The sequence below is a fragment of the Apis mellifera genome, linkage group LG9, assembly GCF_003254395.2.
Source record: "Apis mellifera strain DH4 linkage group LG9, Amel_HAv3.1, whole genome shotgun sequence".
Taxonomy (NCBI): domain Eukaryota; kingdom Metazoa; phylum Arthropoda; class Insecta; order Hymenoptera; family Apidae; genus Apis; species Apis mellifera.
Genome location: NC_037646.1, coordinates 7,608,384 through 7,626,079, shown reverse-complemented (window position 1 = coordinate 7,626,079; position 17,696 = coordinate 7,608,384). Strand labels below are relative to the sequence as shown.

Below are 17,696 nucleotides of genomic sequence, written 5' to 3'. Positions count from 1 at the left end.
GATGGTGCTCAACCTTGCACAGGTGAGCGGAAGTCGGGGACCGAGCATCTTTGAAAGTTCCATTAACTCGGAGGGGAATTCGATCCCTCTTGGGTATATTATATATATATATATATATATATATATATATATATATAGCCTTTCTTCTTTTACGTTCGCTCTAGGTAATTTCGTGCAGGTTGCACGATTGATCTTTGTTCATCCCAGGATCTTACTCTATTAACGAATAAATATTTTGGAGAGTGTTATAAACTCTTCTTCTTTTCTCCTCCAATTAATTTTTAAAATAAATTGAATATTTGGATTAGTTTCTCGGTTATAATGTTATACAAGTTTTAATAAGATAGAAATTTTTCGGCTGAAAAGACGCGCAGCAAGCAAGCAGATCCGAGGAGCGTTGACCGCGTTAATCTCGAAGAGGAACACGCGTGCGTAAGACGGATGGAGGAGAACCATCGTGGTGGGAAAGAAAGAGAGAACGAGAGGAGAGAGAGAGAAAAAAAGAAGAGCCGGTCGATGAAGTGGCATCATACAAATCGCGTCCGATGTGTCGCGATTCGTAGCGCGTATATACGAATATCAAAGCGCGATGGCTGGATGACACTCGAAGGGTGGAGTAGTGCCGCCCCGTTTGACCCTGTCACTTGATTTCGGCCCACGAACGCCACTCCAAGAATTAAATCGATTAAAGGGAGCCCTCGCCATTCGCCACCACTAAATCTCGCTCGATCTCGCGTCCCTCGATTGTCGATCAAAAATTCACTTTCACGAAGGAGAAAAACGAGAGGAATACAATTTTTGAAGAGATTGTAATTATACGTATCGTTGAGAATAGAGAGAAAAAGATTCGAAACACCTGAATGAATTGAATTTCTCGATTGTCGATCAAAAATTCATTTTCACGAAGAAGAAAAACGAAAGGAATATAATTTTTGAAGAGATTGTAATTATACGTATCATTTTCGAGGATGAGAATAGAGGGAAGAGTATTCGAAACATCTGTATGAATTTCTCAATTTCGTGTCTCTTGATTGTCGATCAAAAATTCACTTTCACGAAGGAGAAAAACGAGAGGAATACAATTTTTGAAGAGATTGTAATTATACGTATCATTTTCGAGAATGAAAATAGAGAGAAGAATATTCGAAACATCTATATAAATTTCTCGATTTCGTGTTTCTTGATTATCGATCAAAAATTCACAAAGGAGAAAAACGAAAGGAATACAATTGAAAGATTGTAATTATACATATTTTCGAGGATAAGAATAGAGGAAGAGGATTCGAAACATGTATGAATTTCTCGATTTCGTGTCTCTCGATTGTCGATCAAAAATTCACTTTCACGAAGAAGAAAAACGACGATCGAGAAGAAAAAAATTTTGAAGAGATTATAATTATGTGTCATTTTCGAGAGGAAAATTCACTTTCACGAAGGAGAAAAACGAGAGGAAAAGAATTTTTGAAGAGATTGTAATTATACGTATTATTTTCGAGGGTGAGAATAAAGGAAGAGGATTCGAAACATGTATGAATTTCTCGATTGTCGATCAAAAATTCACTTTCACGAAGGAGAAAAACGGAAAGAAAAGAATTTTTGAAGAGATTGTAATTATACGTATTATTTTCGAGAGTGAGAATAGAAGGAAGAGGATTCGAAACATGTATGAATTTCTCGATTTCGTGTCTCTCGATTGTCGATCAAAAATTCACTTTCACGAAAGAGAAAAACGATGATCGAGAGAGAAAAAAATTTTGAAGAGATTATAATTATTCATTGTGTCATTTTCGAGGGAAAAATTCACTTTCACGAAGGAGAAAAACGAGAAGAAAACAATTTTTGAAAAGATTGTAATTATATATATTATTTTCGAGGGTGAGAATAGAGGAAGAGGATTCGAAACATGTATGAATTTCTCGATTGTCAATCAAAAATTCATTTTCACGAAGGAGAAAAACGAAAGAAAAACAATTTTTGGAGAGATTGTAATTATGCGTGTTGCGTATCATTTTCGAGGGTGAGAATAGAGAAAAGAGTATTCGAAACACCTGTATGAATTTCTCGATTTCGCGAAACTCTCTCCACCATTTCCTCTCTCCCTGTCCCTCTCTCGAGTACCTTGCCAGACACGTTCTCGTTACACGTGTGCGTGTCGATGCTTAACCGCCGACTTACCGTCCCTGTCGAGTGCGCGTTCGACAATGGTTAGCGTTGCGCCAACTACTTGGAACGATCGCGGTGGAAACGTCGGATGGGTGAATAATTAGCGCAACCCTCGACGATTTTCCTCCGCCTCCACGTGGCCATCCAATTAAGTGTCAACGATAGACCGCATCCGTTTAAATGATATATCCCACGTATATCCTCGAAACGGATTAAGCCTCGTATTTCGGACCAAATATCTAAATATCGCGTCTAAAAATACGCTGGCGAAATGATGTCACGCGAAATTTATCTTGCAGGAATATCTTGCATCCTCTCCTCTCCTGGATCCAATTTCTATCTCGTAATATCAATCGTTTCCTCGATTCTCCATCCTCTTCCCCGTTATTCAACTCGATGAAAATCGATTCTTTCGACTTCTTCTTAATGTCGAGCGCAAAAGTTTGCGTGCATGTAAAAATAGAAGAGAAAGAGAGAGGGAATGGTGGGCGAAGAACGAGTGCCTCGAAAGGGGCGCGGAGGGCCAGATTCGCGGAGGAGTGGAAGAGGAAGCGAGAGCGTGACATAAGGAAAAAAGGTAGCTGGCGCCACTCGACCACCATTTCACGCCATTCTTCCTTTTACTCCTTTCCTTCTCCTTCCTTCTTTTTCCTCTGCTATCATCGTTCTCTTCGTCAGAGATACTCGCTCCACGTTTTATCTCTTCGATTCCTCTTCCTCCATGGTCCACGACAATGGATAATAATCGATGTTAAATGTTACTCGAAACATATTTTTCGATTCGCAGAAGAAGAAATTCTTGTTCTTCGATTTTCAAAGTTTTCCTCTGGAAGATTTTAGAAATTCGGGAGGATTAAATTGGCTTAACGGGATTCGAATTCATGGGAAAATTTTACCACCGCCGTGTCGCTGTATCGTGTGGCCGGATAATTATGCCAATTTGTCGACTAGATAATTAGGGGGGATTGAATCTCTGTCGATCATGGTCGCGTTTGCGGAGCTAGCCAATTAATTTGCGGTCGGCACAATAACTGCGGCTCAGATCGCCGATCCCCCCGTCGCGTCTCGCTAATTACCGATCCGTTTCCTATTAACGAGCGTCGAAATTATATGGTAATTACTGTGGTCGAGTTCGGTTGGTTAAAATTACGAACTTTTTCAAACTTTTCAAACTCTCTCTCTGTCTTCTCTGAGAGAATCTCGAGAATTTTTTTCATTAAGAGCGCCGTTCGAATCAAGAAACTTACTGAAAGGGAGAGGTGGATTCGTTGCTCCATCCGTTTGTACACGAACGGATGGAGCATAATTTATCGTTATTTATCGTTCGGTATGACGAGAATGTTTAAGATTAATTCGAACGGCTTTACGAGCTTGTTTCCATCGGGAATATTCGAGATTTTTCCGTAACCCACTAAGATTCTCTTCGTTAGCGAAGATATTAAAACGGTTCTCCCTCGTATAAAACGAGTTTCCAAACCTGCCTCCTCCCGAAAAATACAATCTCGTAACATTTAAATTCTAAGTTCTGTTTTTCCGTTCCAACTAATAATTCTTTTTTCTTTCTTTTTAATTTTTTCCAGGTGAGTATCTTATGCGTGCATCCTCGATACGCGCGGAGATAAAGATCAACGATTCAGTTATCGTCCACCTTCGAAGAAGAGGAAGAAAAGAAAATGGAGGAGGATGAAGCTATACGATGCTAGGAGAAAATTGTCGATCAAAATTGTTGTTATTGTTGTTTTTATTATTATTATTATTATTACTTTCTTTTAAAAAAAATTTTCCCTCTTGAAACGATCGGGAAACAGATGGTGTTTCGTGCGACGAAATAACACGAATGTTAATCAAGTGGAATTTTTGCCGATTAAAATTACAATTTTCATTACGAGTGGTCCTCGCGAAACGGGATAAAACGGGCCTCCTCGTGTTCCCTCGCAGAGAACCAGTTTCGATCGTCGATTCGTCGCTTTGTTAACCGCTTCCCCTTCTTTTTTTTTTTTTTTTTTAATGCTTTTTATCCCTCCTCTCCTCTTCCGTGGATCCACGAGAAGTCCAAAAGAAGGAGGAAAGCGTTTCACACGATTCGCTGATTGAAAGTGCATATTTGTACAGGTGCAAATATCAACGCGAACAAATTTGATGCAGATGGAAGATTATTTACGCACCCCGATATCGATATCGATGCCTTTGATAAATTCGATCGATTTAATTATTGCCAAACGTCCCCTAATTGGGCTCGTTTAAGAATTTACGTTTTCAACTAGTTTGATGAAAGTTGAAGAAGAATATTTTCGTCCCTAGATTTCTAGGGATCACTAGGAACTTTGGGAGTTATATCTGTACTCGAAAATGGAATGATTAAAAGAAGAGAGAAATTTCAAATTTAAATTTAAATATTCTCGAATAGTTGATAAGAATAATTTCCCTTTTACAGATATTGCGATCGAAGTTTAACTATAATTAACCACGTATGGCGATACGGAGGAAAGATATATACGCGAATGCGTGTTTGAAATTGCTCCGTCGAAACGAGGCTGAAACCTTTTCTTCGTTGTGAAACCTTGTGCACCTTTTAGTTATTTTCATCTCGTTATAGACGCATAATCTTAGATATTTTTCTTCCACATTTTTTTTCTTCCTGCAAGTAATTGCAATCGACCGCAGGTATGATGCAAGCTTTAATTGCAAGTATTTCGTTGCCTCCCTCGATATTATACGCGGTTCGAATAATTTTCTTTCTTTCTTTCTTTCTTTTTTTTTAAATTAAGAAAACCTATCTCCAAAGCAAGTTTCCGACAAGCGAAAGAAGGAGGAAAAAATATCACGTTGACTAAACCGCAAAAATATGTCGTCTCGGGGAAAAAGGGAAGGATGGAAAAAAAATGAAGAGATGCCACCGTGAGTTATTTGACGACAGTGTAGACACCGGTGGTGGCGCACGCAAGTCGAATGGAAAGAGCGTGGTGTTGGTGCGTGCACGTGAAACATCGGCCCCTTTGATATGGCAAACGAGACGCGTGGGTTGCGCGCTCGTCGACCGAAGAATGCACCTTGTTTGCCCAGGTAGGTCCTCCACCGAATCTTTTCGACCAGCTTCTGCTTGCGCGAAAATCCAATTTTTTCGCCCTCTCGATTCGCAAGAAGCCTCTAGCGACAAATTTGTTTCACCGATAGCCAAACGATAGAGAGAAAAGATCCATGGTCGAATCCGCGATTAAATTTCTAGAATCGATCGTCACAGATTCTAGTGACCCCTAGAAATAGTCAAAAATTCTTCCCATTACGAAATCGTGTAACGATCCAAATCTTCGTCTCATTTGTTCGATTAAAATTAAACAAGAACTTAGATTTTAGTGTTCCCTAGACTTCTAGTGATCCCTAGTCAAAAATTCTTTTTACCACGAAACTCTGTAACGATCCAAATTTCTTACATTTCTCGATTAAAATTAAATTCATCTTCGTCGAATATATCTACATCTTCTTTTTCGCATTTTTTGAAGAAATTGTAATCTCGAGAGAGAGACTTTTCGGCGCGATAGGATTAACGAACCGCGTGCAGAAAAGGAGTAGAAAGTTGGTTCCGGTGCACGATAATCTCGCTCGATTCTTTGCCCTTGTCCCGCGTCTTCCTTTTTCCCCGGTTTCCCCTTGCATTCCGGTTACATACCGAAACCACGGCCGGATTCCTGGGCCCCTCTTTGTGCCCGTGTATCGTTGCACGCGTGCAGCTGCAACTCGGCCGGCAACTGCGGGCCAGGTGATACGAACACATGGACCGTGCTCCTCCACCTTCCTTTCGTGTCCGGTATCCGGAGGACCCGGAGAAGCAGCCAGTTACGTAGAAAGCTACTATTTTTCTTTCGATCGAATTTTTCTCTTACACATACATATATAATATACGTTCTTTTATGGTTGGAATCTGGAATTTTTTCCTCTATGAGAAGCAGCATTTTTTTTTTCCTATCTAGAAAACGATTCGTGGTTTTTTTTTTAGAAACACGATTCTTTCGTTGTTCGTTTATTACATGCAATGTCGTTATCGCGTTGTTTCGTTCACGAGATGGGACGTCAGAATTTTTCGAAGGAAAAAAATTCAGCAATCGTAAACAGCGGAGAGGCAATTTTCCTGCTCCATTTTTCCCTGACGTGCGCTCCATCGACGATCGACTCGTTATTAACTCTTGCCATTACCGTTTCACTCCCCCTTTCTCGCTCTTTTATACCTTTTATATCCCGCTTACCCCGAGATACAACGCGTCCAATAATCGCTGTCACCGTTCTTTCCTTCGTGTTCCTTCACTTCGCCTCCGTTACAGGCCGACGAGAATTGAAAGGGGGCGCGGAATTATGTCACACAGTCGCCTCACCCTTCCCGTTACTCCCACTTTCTTCACTCGAATCGATCGATATTCGATTTCATCCGCTCACGCATAACCTCCTTTTCCCCAAATCGAGAAGTTCGATGGATCGACAGCTAGTTTGAACAGAAAATTCTAATTCACTCGTCCAAATATTTTAATCAACGATTCAATTTTCCAATAAAAAGTTAAATAATCCATCCTTAATTCTTTCTCCAATTCGAAGAAATTGATCTGTTCCCTTTTTCCTCGCCCCGCATCGCCGCACTGTTGTCATATTTTTCTCGAATCGCCCGAAATACGCGCGTTCCATAAAACATCGGGAGAAGATGGGCATTAACTTTATTTATATTCCCCATTAAGGTTGAAATTTACGCAAACGTTCCGACCGTTTATTTCATCCCCTGTGATGGGGACGAAGGGACGGGTTGTTTTGCCCGGGCAGAATTGGAAGATTGCCCGACCGCCTCTTTTATTTCCCCGCGGATCGTCGCATCCGGAATTTCCCGCAGTTGCAGTGTGTTGCGTATTGTTCGCGTCTCCTCCAAGACTCCTCCTCGTCTCGCGTGCCATCCTTGAACGATATATAACACGCGATCGGGGCGAGGAGGAGGGAGGGTGGCCGCCGTGGTCGTCGGGTTTCCTCCACGTCGGGTCACTTTAATCGACGACCACGAGGACGTCTATATCCTGGCGAGATGCCGACCGACCGATCGAATCTCACGTCTTGTCACAACTTTTTTATACCGCCTACCTTTCATTTTTACCCTCCTCTTTCTCCACACTTTTCTCTATTTTTAATTCGTACCATTTTATCACCCGTCCATTCAATCCTGTTCGTTCAAAAATCTAATTGTCAAGTGTGAGGAGGATCGAGGAGGGACGAATAATAATACGTTTCGAATTTTTTTTCTTCAATGGAGAAGATGATGGAGAATTGGGTGAGATTTTTCTGGCGAAAATTGGTTCGGGTTCTTGGTTCAGGTCGATGATTCAACATTGGAGAAAATTGGAATGATCTCACCGGGGCTAATTGACCCTCGAAAACTGGACAGCGCAACGCGTGGCGGATGATATATATCGCGAATGGGAATGTTCGTTAAATATAAATTTAACTCGGATCCGTTCCGATAATTGGACGGCGAAGGAAGAATGGTCGCGTGCGAGATCGGAGCCCAGTAAATTTCTTTGTCCTTCTCGGAGAGAAGAAACAAATTCTATCTGGATCTGGACCACCCGCTTTGCTCTCATTTTTAGGAACGATGTTTCCATTTGGCAAAGATAAAATTTGTTTCAAATTGATTTTTCGAATTGAAGAAATTTATTTTCACTCAAGGTTCCTGTCACGAAATTCATTTCCAAGATAATAATTTTTTCTTAAATTAAACGATAATTCTCGTCTATTTTTTTCCTTTCGATCGAGATTTCTGTACTTGCTTCTCAGATTTCTGTGGCAAAATTTAATTCTGTTTCAAAAAATTATAAATTTTTCTTAAATTGAATGATAATTGTCATCCACTACTTTTCTTTCAAATCAAAGAATATTATTTTCACTCGTAATCGAAATTTCTGTGACAAAATTCAAGACAGTAATTTTTTCTTAAATTAAACGATAATTCTCGTCAACTATTTTTTTTTTTTCGATTGAGATTTCTGTGGCAAAATTTGATTCTGTTTCAAAAAATTATAAATTTTTTTTAAATTGAACAATAATTGTCATGCACTACTTTTCTTTCAAATCGAAGAATATTATTTTCACTGGTAATCGAAATTTCTGTGACAAAATTCAATTCTGTTTCAAGACAATAATTTTTTCTTAAATTAAACGATAATTCTCGTCAACTATTTCTTCGATCGAGATTCTTTTAGATTTCTGCGATAAAATTTCTTTATAATTTTTTTCTTTTTTTTTTCAAAGAAACTTATCTTCGCGTGAAATCAAAGTTCTTGCACTTTCTTCTTAATGGAAGAACTTAGGATTAATATATACCGTGCCACGTTAAGAAATTATAACTTTGACCCGTGATAAAACCCGTAGCACCACGTTAAAAGCTTCTCCAACCAAGTTCGCAAGAAAGAGCTTACTTCCTGCTTCCAAAGATTTTCCGTCTTTGGTTAATGAAAAAAACCGACTCAAAGACTTACAGCTTTACATTATGAACGAACTTACGGCTGGCACTGTAGCTGGGCTTTGCAACTTTTAACGGGACACGATTACCCCCCTCCCCACGGAGATGACAATGGACAATTTTCGCGTAGTCGTGAGAATACCACCGTGTAATAATAACGAGAAGTAAAGTACCTTGAATCGTACCACTTTTCTTTACTCGAGCAACGTTGTAATTCGAAAGAAATTTAAGGAATCGTGATCGGAGAAAGGATAACAGATCGATTCTCATTACGAAATTCCAAAAGGAATTTTCTTCGTTCCATCCAACATGGAATCATCTTTCTTCCAATTTTTATTATTTTTCCATTTGTTGTTAGCACTTGTCATAAATGTCATAGAGTTGTAATCCATATGGATCCATATCGATCCGAACTTGTTTACTTTTTTCGATAAAAATCCAATTTTCTTTCTTTCTTCCAATTTTTATCATTTTTCCATTTGTTGTTAGCACTTGTCATAAATGTCATAGAGTTGTAATCCATATGGATCCATATCGATCCGAATTCGTTTACTTATTTTTCGATAAAAAATCCAATTTCCTCGATGAATCGAGTTCCAAAATTTAGAGAATTTAGCTAATCGAGGAAAAAATCTCGTGAAATCGAAAGGAATGAATTTCTTCCCTCGCAAAAGACTTAACTCGAAAATAATAATACACGGCGCGAAATTTGAATTTGAGTAAGTGGATCGAGCGATATTTCTCGCCTATATCCTTAGTTTCGTGGGTCATCGACGGTTCAATTGGTCGTTCAATCGGAATAAGCGTAATAGTGGAGGGGCAAAAGGAGCGCGTGAAAAGGAGGTGGGTGGATGAAGGGCCAAGCCGAAACGATCCATTCGAAATCATCGCGAGTATTTATAGGCAGACGCATTTTCACTTGCTCGACAGAGAGTGAGCCAGATTTATAGGCCAGTTTTTATAACTTAATCTCTATTTGGATGGGAGGGAAAAAAAAAACGTGAAGAGTATATAAAAGTAACATTTCTTTTCCTTTTCTTCTTCTCCTTCTTTTTTTTTTTAATAACTTAGTATCCATGAAACGATAAAAATATTATAAAACGTATACGTAACGTCAATCAAAGCGACGCCTTTCCAGTTAACCAAAAAATTCATCTCCTCTATTTGGATTTCATTTCAATTTTCCTTCGTTTTACGAGGCGATAATCGCGTTTATAAAGTATATCCATTATACAATTTTATACAGCATGAAATTTCTTCCAGGAGGGAGGAAATTTGAACGCGTCTTTTTGAAATTTCCAGTGGTTTTTCCAGTGTTCTTACACCGGACGCGGTTTGAACGTTATATTTCCACGGGACGAACGAGTTAGAGCTAGCGTGGGCGACGCTCCATTTGCATAATCCGAGTCGTTGAGCAATTAAGTCGTTTCCGCGACTGACTCCAAACCTCTTCTCGACCATCTTTTTTTTTTTGTCATCGCGTTTCTTTCTTGAGAATTTCAATATATATATATAAGAAGATAGAACCTCGAACGATCTCCATAATTCGCCCTGAAAGCGTTCAACTTTAAGATCAACTGTCGTTAAAAGATAAAAGAATAAATTCACTTTCTCGATTACATTACATATTGTAAAAAACAATATAATTGTCACCATTTCTCGAGAATTTCGATACGTACAGACTCTCGAACAATCTTTATAATTTTTTTTTCATTCGCCCTGAAAGCGTTCAACTTTAAGATCAACTGTCGTTGAAAGATAAAAGAGAGGGGAAATTCACTTTCTCGATTACATTACATATTGTAAAAAAACAATATAATTATCACTGCGTTTCTTTCTCGAAAATTTCGATATGTACATAAGGACAGAACCTCGAACGATTTCCATAATTTTTTTTTTCATTCTTCTTAAAAGCGTTCAAGATCAACTGTCGTTAAAAGATAAAAGAGTAAATTCACTTTCTCGATTACATTACATATTGTAAAAAACAATATAATTGTCACTGTTTCTCGAGAATTTCGATACGTACAGAACCTCGAACGATCTTTATAATTTTTTTTTCATTTTTGCTGAAAGCGTTCAATTTTAAAATCAACTGTCGTTGAAAGATAAAAGAGAGGGGAAATTCACTTTCTCGATTATATTATATATTGTAAAAAAACAATATAATTTTGATGTAGCAGACGAGTCTGGTTCCAGATAAACGAATAAATAGAAATATAAGTATTGGAGTTTCTTCTGAGAGAAAAATTAATATCTCGATCGTATTGATTTGAATATTCGCAATATTTCGCGAAATCTGTGAATTTTCTCCGTTCCTCTCGCCGACATTTTTCTTCCATTCAATGCTTCGGGTACAATATTCTCTCGGGAAAGGAAAAAAGGGAAGGGTGAACACAGGTTGGTCGTGGAGGTGTCGAGGTTACTAGAGCATTAAGCGTTCCCTTTGTTCGCCGTCACGTCGATTTTCTAGCCCGACGACGATAATATCCACAGAGATGATATCTGGCCGCGAACGATCCCGTTCTTCTTGTCTGGATATCCCATTCCCGAATTGTTGCTCGTATCGTTCCTATCCAACGGATTGAAATTTGTTTCATTTGATCCGTTTGGAAGAATTGGAGGGCGTCGACCTTTCTTAACAACTTCGGCTCCGTTTCGCAAACGATAACGTTTTATCGGAGGAACGACGTTTCTTGAACATCGTGGGAGTCGGCCGATGATCACGCGAGCAGAGATCACGGAATTTCAACCAACGCCAACGACACCTAATCCAATTGCCGTTTCCGCTTATTTATCCATCGTGTAATTGATAACCCACTTTTCCTTTGCCCTTATTTTACGCCAATCTCCATATATTTTCTAAATCCACCTCCGTTATATTTTCCTTTATCTCCAATTCTCCCTCTCATTCTAAAAAATATCAAAAATATTGAATAATACTTGAATACTTGCACGAACATCAAAATAAATATATAATACATATAATTATAAAAGAATTCCCCTCCAATTCTCCCTCTCCATTCTACAAAATATCAAAAATATTGAATAATACTTGAATACTTGCACGAACATCAAAATAAAGAATACATATAATTACAAAAGAATTATATACATATAATAATAAAAGAATTCACATTCCTTTATTCCAATTCCCCTCCAATTCTCCCTCTTCATTTTACAAAATATCAAAAATATTGAATAATACTGAATACTTGCACGAACATCAAAATAATCTCCCTCTCCATTCTACAAAATATCAAAAATATTTAATAATACTTGAATACATATAATTACAAAAGAATTATATACATATAACAATAAAAGAATTCACATTCCTTTATCCCAATTCCCCTTCAATTCTCCCTCTCCATTCTACAAAATATCAAAAATATTGAATAATACTTGCACGAATATCAGAATAAAGAATACATATAATTATAAAAGAATTCCCCTCCAATTCTCCCTCTCCATTCTAAAATATATCAAAAATATTGAATAATACTTGAATACTTGCACGAACATCAGAATAAAGAATACATATAATTATAAAAGAATTCTCCTCCAATTCTTTCTCTTCATTCTACAAAATATCAAAAATATTAAATAATACTTGAATATACTTACACGAACATCAGAATAAAGAATACATATAATTATAAAAGAATTCCCCTCCAATTCTCCCTCTCCATTCTACAAAATATCAAAAATATTGAATAATACTTGAATACTTGCACGAACATCAGAATAAAGAATACATATAATTACAAAAGAATTATATACATATAATAATAAAAGAATTCACATTCCTTTATCCCAATTCCCCTCCAATTCTCCCTCTCCATTCTACAAAATATCAAAAATATTGAATAATACTTGAATACTTGCACGAACATCAGAATAAAAAATACATACAATTATAAAAGAATTCCCTTCCAATTCTCCTTCTCTATTCTACAAAATATCAAAAATATTGAATAATACTTGAATACTTGCACAAACATCAGAATAAAGAATACATATAATTACAAAAGAATTGTACACGTATAATAATAAAAAAATTCACATGTTCTTTTTAATCAAAGAAAGTTAGAAAATTAAAGTGTTAATTTCCAAGATTCACGACCGAGCCAACTTCTCTCCTACTACGTCTATTTCCGCCCGAAAGAAACGTACGAGAATAGTGGGCGGTTCTTCTTATAGATTTCATTCACAAACAGCGGTGGAAGGCAAATATACGATCGTAACGCGATCGACGGGGGGGAAGAGAGTGGAGGTACTGTTCCAGGGGCGACAGGGGCGCTCGTTACCGGCGTATGAGGATCGAATAAAATAAATACAGGCCACGCGCGTGTTTGCCCGATGCTTGGACGAGGCGCAAGAGGGAGGGGAGGGATAAAATATTAACACCCCGATCCCCATCGCTTCCGATCCGTACCCGTATGTACGCAACGCTGAATCGCGGCTGATTTCGCAGCCCCGGAATTAAGCTAACCAGATTGCGAAGGGCCTGTCTGTCTCTCTATGCGTGCTCGAGGATAGATTACCAGTAGCTTTTAGTAGAAGTTTTGAGTTTTAGGAGACATTGATGGAGATACAACGCGTCCTTTCTTCGCGTTTCTTCGCTTCGCCTCTTCGTTTTTTAATCGTAGTTCATGTATTAATTCAGAGAGAAAGCAAGAAAGATGCAAAGAGATCCTTGTAATTAATCGATTGATGAAACGTCGAGTTATAACAAGTAAAATAGTGTGTAATCTCGTGGCTTCTTTAGACAAGAATATATTCTCAAAATTTCCAATCTTTTCTGATTGAATTCTGATCAGAGTTTAAGCAAGAATTAATTGTCCAAAATTTCCACAAACGATTTTTATAATTCCAATTAATGAAATATCCAATTATAACGAAATTCTGATCTGAATTTAAGCAAGAATTAATTGTCCAAAATATCCACAAACGATTTTTATAATACGATACATTGGAATAGAGAGAGAGAGAAATGAAATATCGCGTTTCTATTTCTCGATCTCCACCTCTCTCTCTCTCTTCTTTGATAAACGATGGAATCGTTTCGAATTCGAATTGACGAGGGGCGAATGCCGGCATTGTGCCCGTTACGATCAACATCCTGTGTCGAAGAAAAAGGAGGAGGAGGGGGGGTTCAGCGACCAACCAAAGCCTATGTTTAGAAAACCACGGGCTGGACGTTGTTGTCCTTTGGTCAGTGCACCCGCGTCTCGTTGATGGCGCCGATCTAAACTCGGCCATGGTAAACACACAGGAATATTTTCTTCTCTCTGTGTGTAAACGAGAGCCCGCAAGAGTATATCAACCGTGCTGTGACTAGAGAGAGAGAGAAGGGAGAGGAAGGGTGAGAGGAGGGGAGGCGCTTTTATTTAAAACATAGACGACGCGACGTGGAAGGGCCTATTGTTCCCGTAGAAGTCTTTCCGTCGACAAAGAGGAACGCGGGGCCAGCCAGTGACCGTAATTGTTCGAATTAACCCCTCCCCACCCTCGAAAATTTGTTACACCTCGGGATAATTATCCGGCTGCCTCGTGGAAAATTATTCCTCGCGATTTTTCCTTCTTTCACCTTCCAAGAGACACTTTGGATTAGCTTTGAATCGATAGCTTGGCACCTCAATCGTCGAGATAGAAACGGAAATGATCATTGCAATGTTAATTTTTATTCGACGGTTAATATTCTTTGGAACGAAGTCCTTATGGAAATTCGTCTCGTTCAATTTAATAAGTAAGTAATCACAGTTATTCACAATTAGAATCGTAGCCGCGTGAAAGCTATCTCGAGAAATTGATATTTAAGAGAAACAACTCGTAAAATTATACTTGAAGCAATACAGTTCCATTCTTTAATCGATTAGACAATTTTATATTTCGTTAATCGAAAATATTTTATCCAATGATTCCTTTAAACGAGATTGTTCTTTATTTTCTAAATTAAAAAAATTTCTAAATTACCATCAATGAATATCTTCTTCGTTCCTCCGGTTTTTTTCTTCGAAAGAACCAACTCACGTAATTATACATCAGCCTGGTTTGACTGTACGAAAAAGTACAATCATCGGGGTCTTTGTATCGCGGAGAGAAGAAACGTAATCGGCCTCGGCGTGTGTGAAATGTAAATACTCAGTGATGCGCCACATTGTCGCCGACACGTTGGCAACACGCGTGTGTCTATAAAACCATCTCCCACCTCGAAACGAAAAAGCAAATGATGATCGAATGGCAAATCATTCCAAATGAACCTTGCGGTGTTGAGATTAAGTTGGTTAGATCAAAAGTTTCTTCTCTTTTTAACAATTTTAACAATATATATATATATAGAGAGAGAGAGAGAAGAGAAACGAAGAGAATTTCGTAAATGAGAATTGATCGAAGAAAACTTTCTCCATCACGATTCTTTTGTTCTTAAATTTCTTTTCGTTATTATTACCTCTCTTTCCCAGAGAAACCATTTACTTTCTTTTCTGTCTATCTCTGTAAAAAATTTCGAGAGAATACACAGAGTATTTCGATTTCAATCAATATAGATTGATTCATCTGTCCAGAGAAGGGGGAACTCTTGGCGAAAAAAATTCAATGGAAGAAAATTACCCGTTGCGGTAAGGAATTATGCAAATGAGTGGAAGGTAGCTATTGACACCTATCTCACATTGTAGATGTTATTACTTGGACCGATCTCCGTGCTGGGAACACGTGTTATTACGATGAAAAGTGTTTCTCATAACCCTATTCGCGTTTAGATAATTCGAGTCGGTGGATAAAAAGAACGGTAATCATAGGTTTTCTCCCGAAACAGCCTCTCTTCATCTCTCTCTTTCTTATACCGACTCTGCATTTTCTCTAGGAACAACGAAATTTCTGTTCTATCCCCCCTCTTCGATCGATCCAAATATTCTAAATAATTTCGAATCTCTGGATTCCATCGTTTTTAATTTTCTTCCCCTCCCCTTCCACGTTTAAACGTTTAAACAATCGTGATTCGAGAGAAATTCGCGTCGATTACGAGTCCTGGTAATCTCTGACACATTCGTATGCGACAGACTCGCGCGAAAGACGACATTTTTTCGAGAGAGAGAGAGAGAGATTACGAGGCCACGCGTGCGCGACTAACTAAATTATAATGATTCCACGGCTGTTTTACGAGGACCAATTCTCTCTCTCTTTCCTCGAATACGACGCGACACGAATACGAATTAATCGAACGAGTGTACACTCGGATGTGTCACGCGGTTTCGAGGGAATCGTTGTTGCGTGATGTTTCGAAGAGAGGTGGAAAGTTAAGAGAGAGAGTTAACGTGCAATCTATCTAATCGCGTTACACTGTTTCGATGAAATATTCCTCTTTAATTTCTATTTTCCTCGTTTCAGAGCCATCAAGCGATGATAAGATAACATTTTAAAACGAAATAAATTTATTATTATTCGAGAAGCGTTGTATATTTTTATTCCTTCGAAGATCGAGGTCGAAATGAAATCGTAGCGAGCGAGTAGAAAAGTGGACTGCGGGTAATTAACGCAGATGTAGTTCCGAAAATTTCCGGAGGGCGGCGTTCGCGAGAGGCTTATTGGAAGCTCGGCTTATTTTACGAGCCACCTGTTAGACCGTTCCTGCTGCTCTTTCCTTACCTTTTTGTCCTCTTTTTCCTCTCTCCCTCTCCCTTTCTTCCCCGTCGATATATACGCAACATCTCTCGATATTTTACGCGCTTAAACACGATAACTTAATCAAAGTACAACAATCGAAAAGGATTAAATCCTTCTCAGAAATCTCTGAGACTTTTTTCATTCATCTCTATTTCTTCTGAAGTGTGCGTCCCATCTCAAAAAAGCCAACTATTCTCCTCTTCTTCTCTCCCCTTCTCCTCGTTTCTCTCGCATCCTCGACCATCGAAACCTTTTCACGCGTCGTCGAGTCATTATCCCTCGACGAAACACGAACCGCGCGAAAGGTTAAACGAGCAGCCTTGTTTTATACGTACAAGCCTTCAGATTGCGCGGGTCAAGGCGCACGATGTCCGAGAAACAGAGAAGAAAAGAGAAGAGAAACACGATTACACCTGATAGGAGGAGGAGATATGAAAGAAGCAGGAGGAGGGGAAGGAAGATGGCTGAAGGACAGGCTCGACGATTTTCTACGCAGACACCCTCGAAACACCGGGATCGGGGAACACGAGAACTCGTGCAACCAATTCTCCCCCGCGCTGGCACACGAGCCGCATAGGGTAATGCAATATAACATGTGGAAGAGGGCGTCTCCTAGCAACCCTATGTCTTCTCACCCCATCCCCTAAGCTTCGCCCTAAAACTCCCTAAATCCGTCGGTTGCACGCCGACACCGGCCGTTGAGAAACTTTCGCTACGTGTTTTCGCAGGTGTCCTCTCGCGATGCACTCTCCTCTCCTCTCTTCTACCCCTTCCTTTCCTCCCCTCCTCCTATCTTCTTGTTTCTTCCTGTCGAATGTCACACGGACGCGTTCGAGTTCAAAGTTTTATATAATCTTAATCCTCCTTCTCCTCCTCCTCCTCCTCTTTCTCCTCCTCTTTCTCCTCCTTCTCCTCCTCCTCCTCCTCCTCTTCGATTTCGATACACGAAAAGATAAGAGGGAAATAGACTCTCGAAGATCGAATCTTCTCTTTCCCCTCCATTTTTATTTATTCGGGGGCGAGTTGCTTGCGGAAGAAAAGTGGAATCGACCCCCAAAGTCGCGCTCGATTGTTTCGGCCCCCTCCCCTCGAAGGAGAAGGGGTGTCGGCTCGACTTTTCTTCAATTATCGATTAGCGGGAGCGAGTTTTTCGATTTTCGGTCGAGGGCGTAGCTGTGAAACTTCGCAAATGCGAATTTCTTTCATCGGCTAACAAACGCGCGGCCCACCGTGGTTGCTCATTGCACACAATGATCGCCGTTCATACGGGGTGTGTACGCGCCGCCTGCCTCACGATTCAACCTCTCGCCAGCTTTCAAGCAGCTTTCCCAGCGCGACGTCGTTTTTTTTTTCATTTTCTTCTTTATTTAATCTCCAC

The 17,696-nt window shown here is 39.2% G+C and overlaps 1 protein-coding gene across 3 annotated transcripts in view; it reads left to right on the top strand.

The window, feature by feature from the left end:
• Nucleotides 1–17,696, top strand: part of LOC552340 (glypican-4) — a 98,636-nt gene that overhangs the window by 60,606 nt on the left and 20,334 nt on the right. The window contains exons 1-2 of one of the 3 annotated variants that reach the window (XM_026442748.1): nt 4,196–4,827; nt 4,932–5,226. The exons of 1 other annotated variant lie outside the window; for it this stretch is intronic. In XM_026442748.1, the coding sequence (XP_026298533.1) occupies nt 5,046–5,226 (181 nt within the window). In that variant the 5' untranslated portion in view covers nt 4,196–4,827; nt 4,932–5,045. Of the gene's footprint in view, nt 1–4,195; nt 4,828–4,931; nt 5,227–17,696 lie in introns of those variants that run through there. One more of the 3 variants, XM_026442747.1, reaches the window with a different exon arrangement.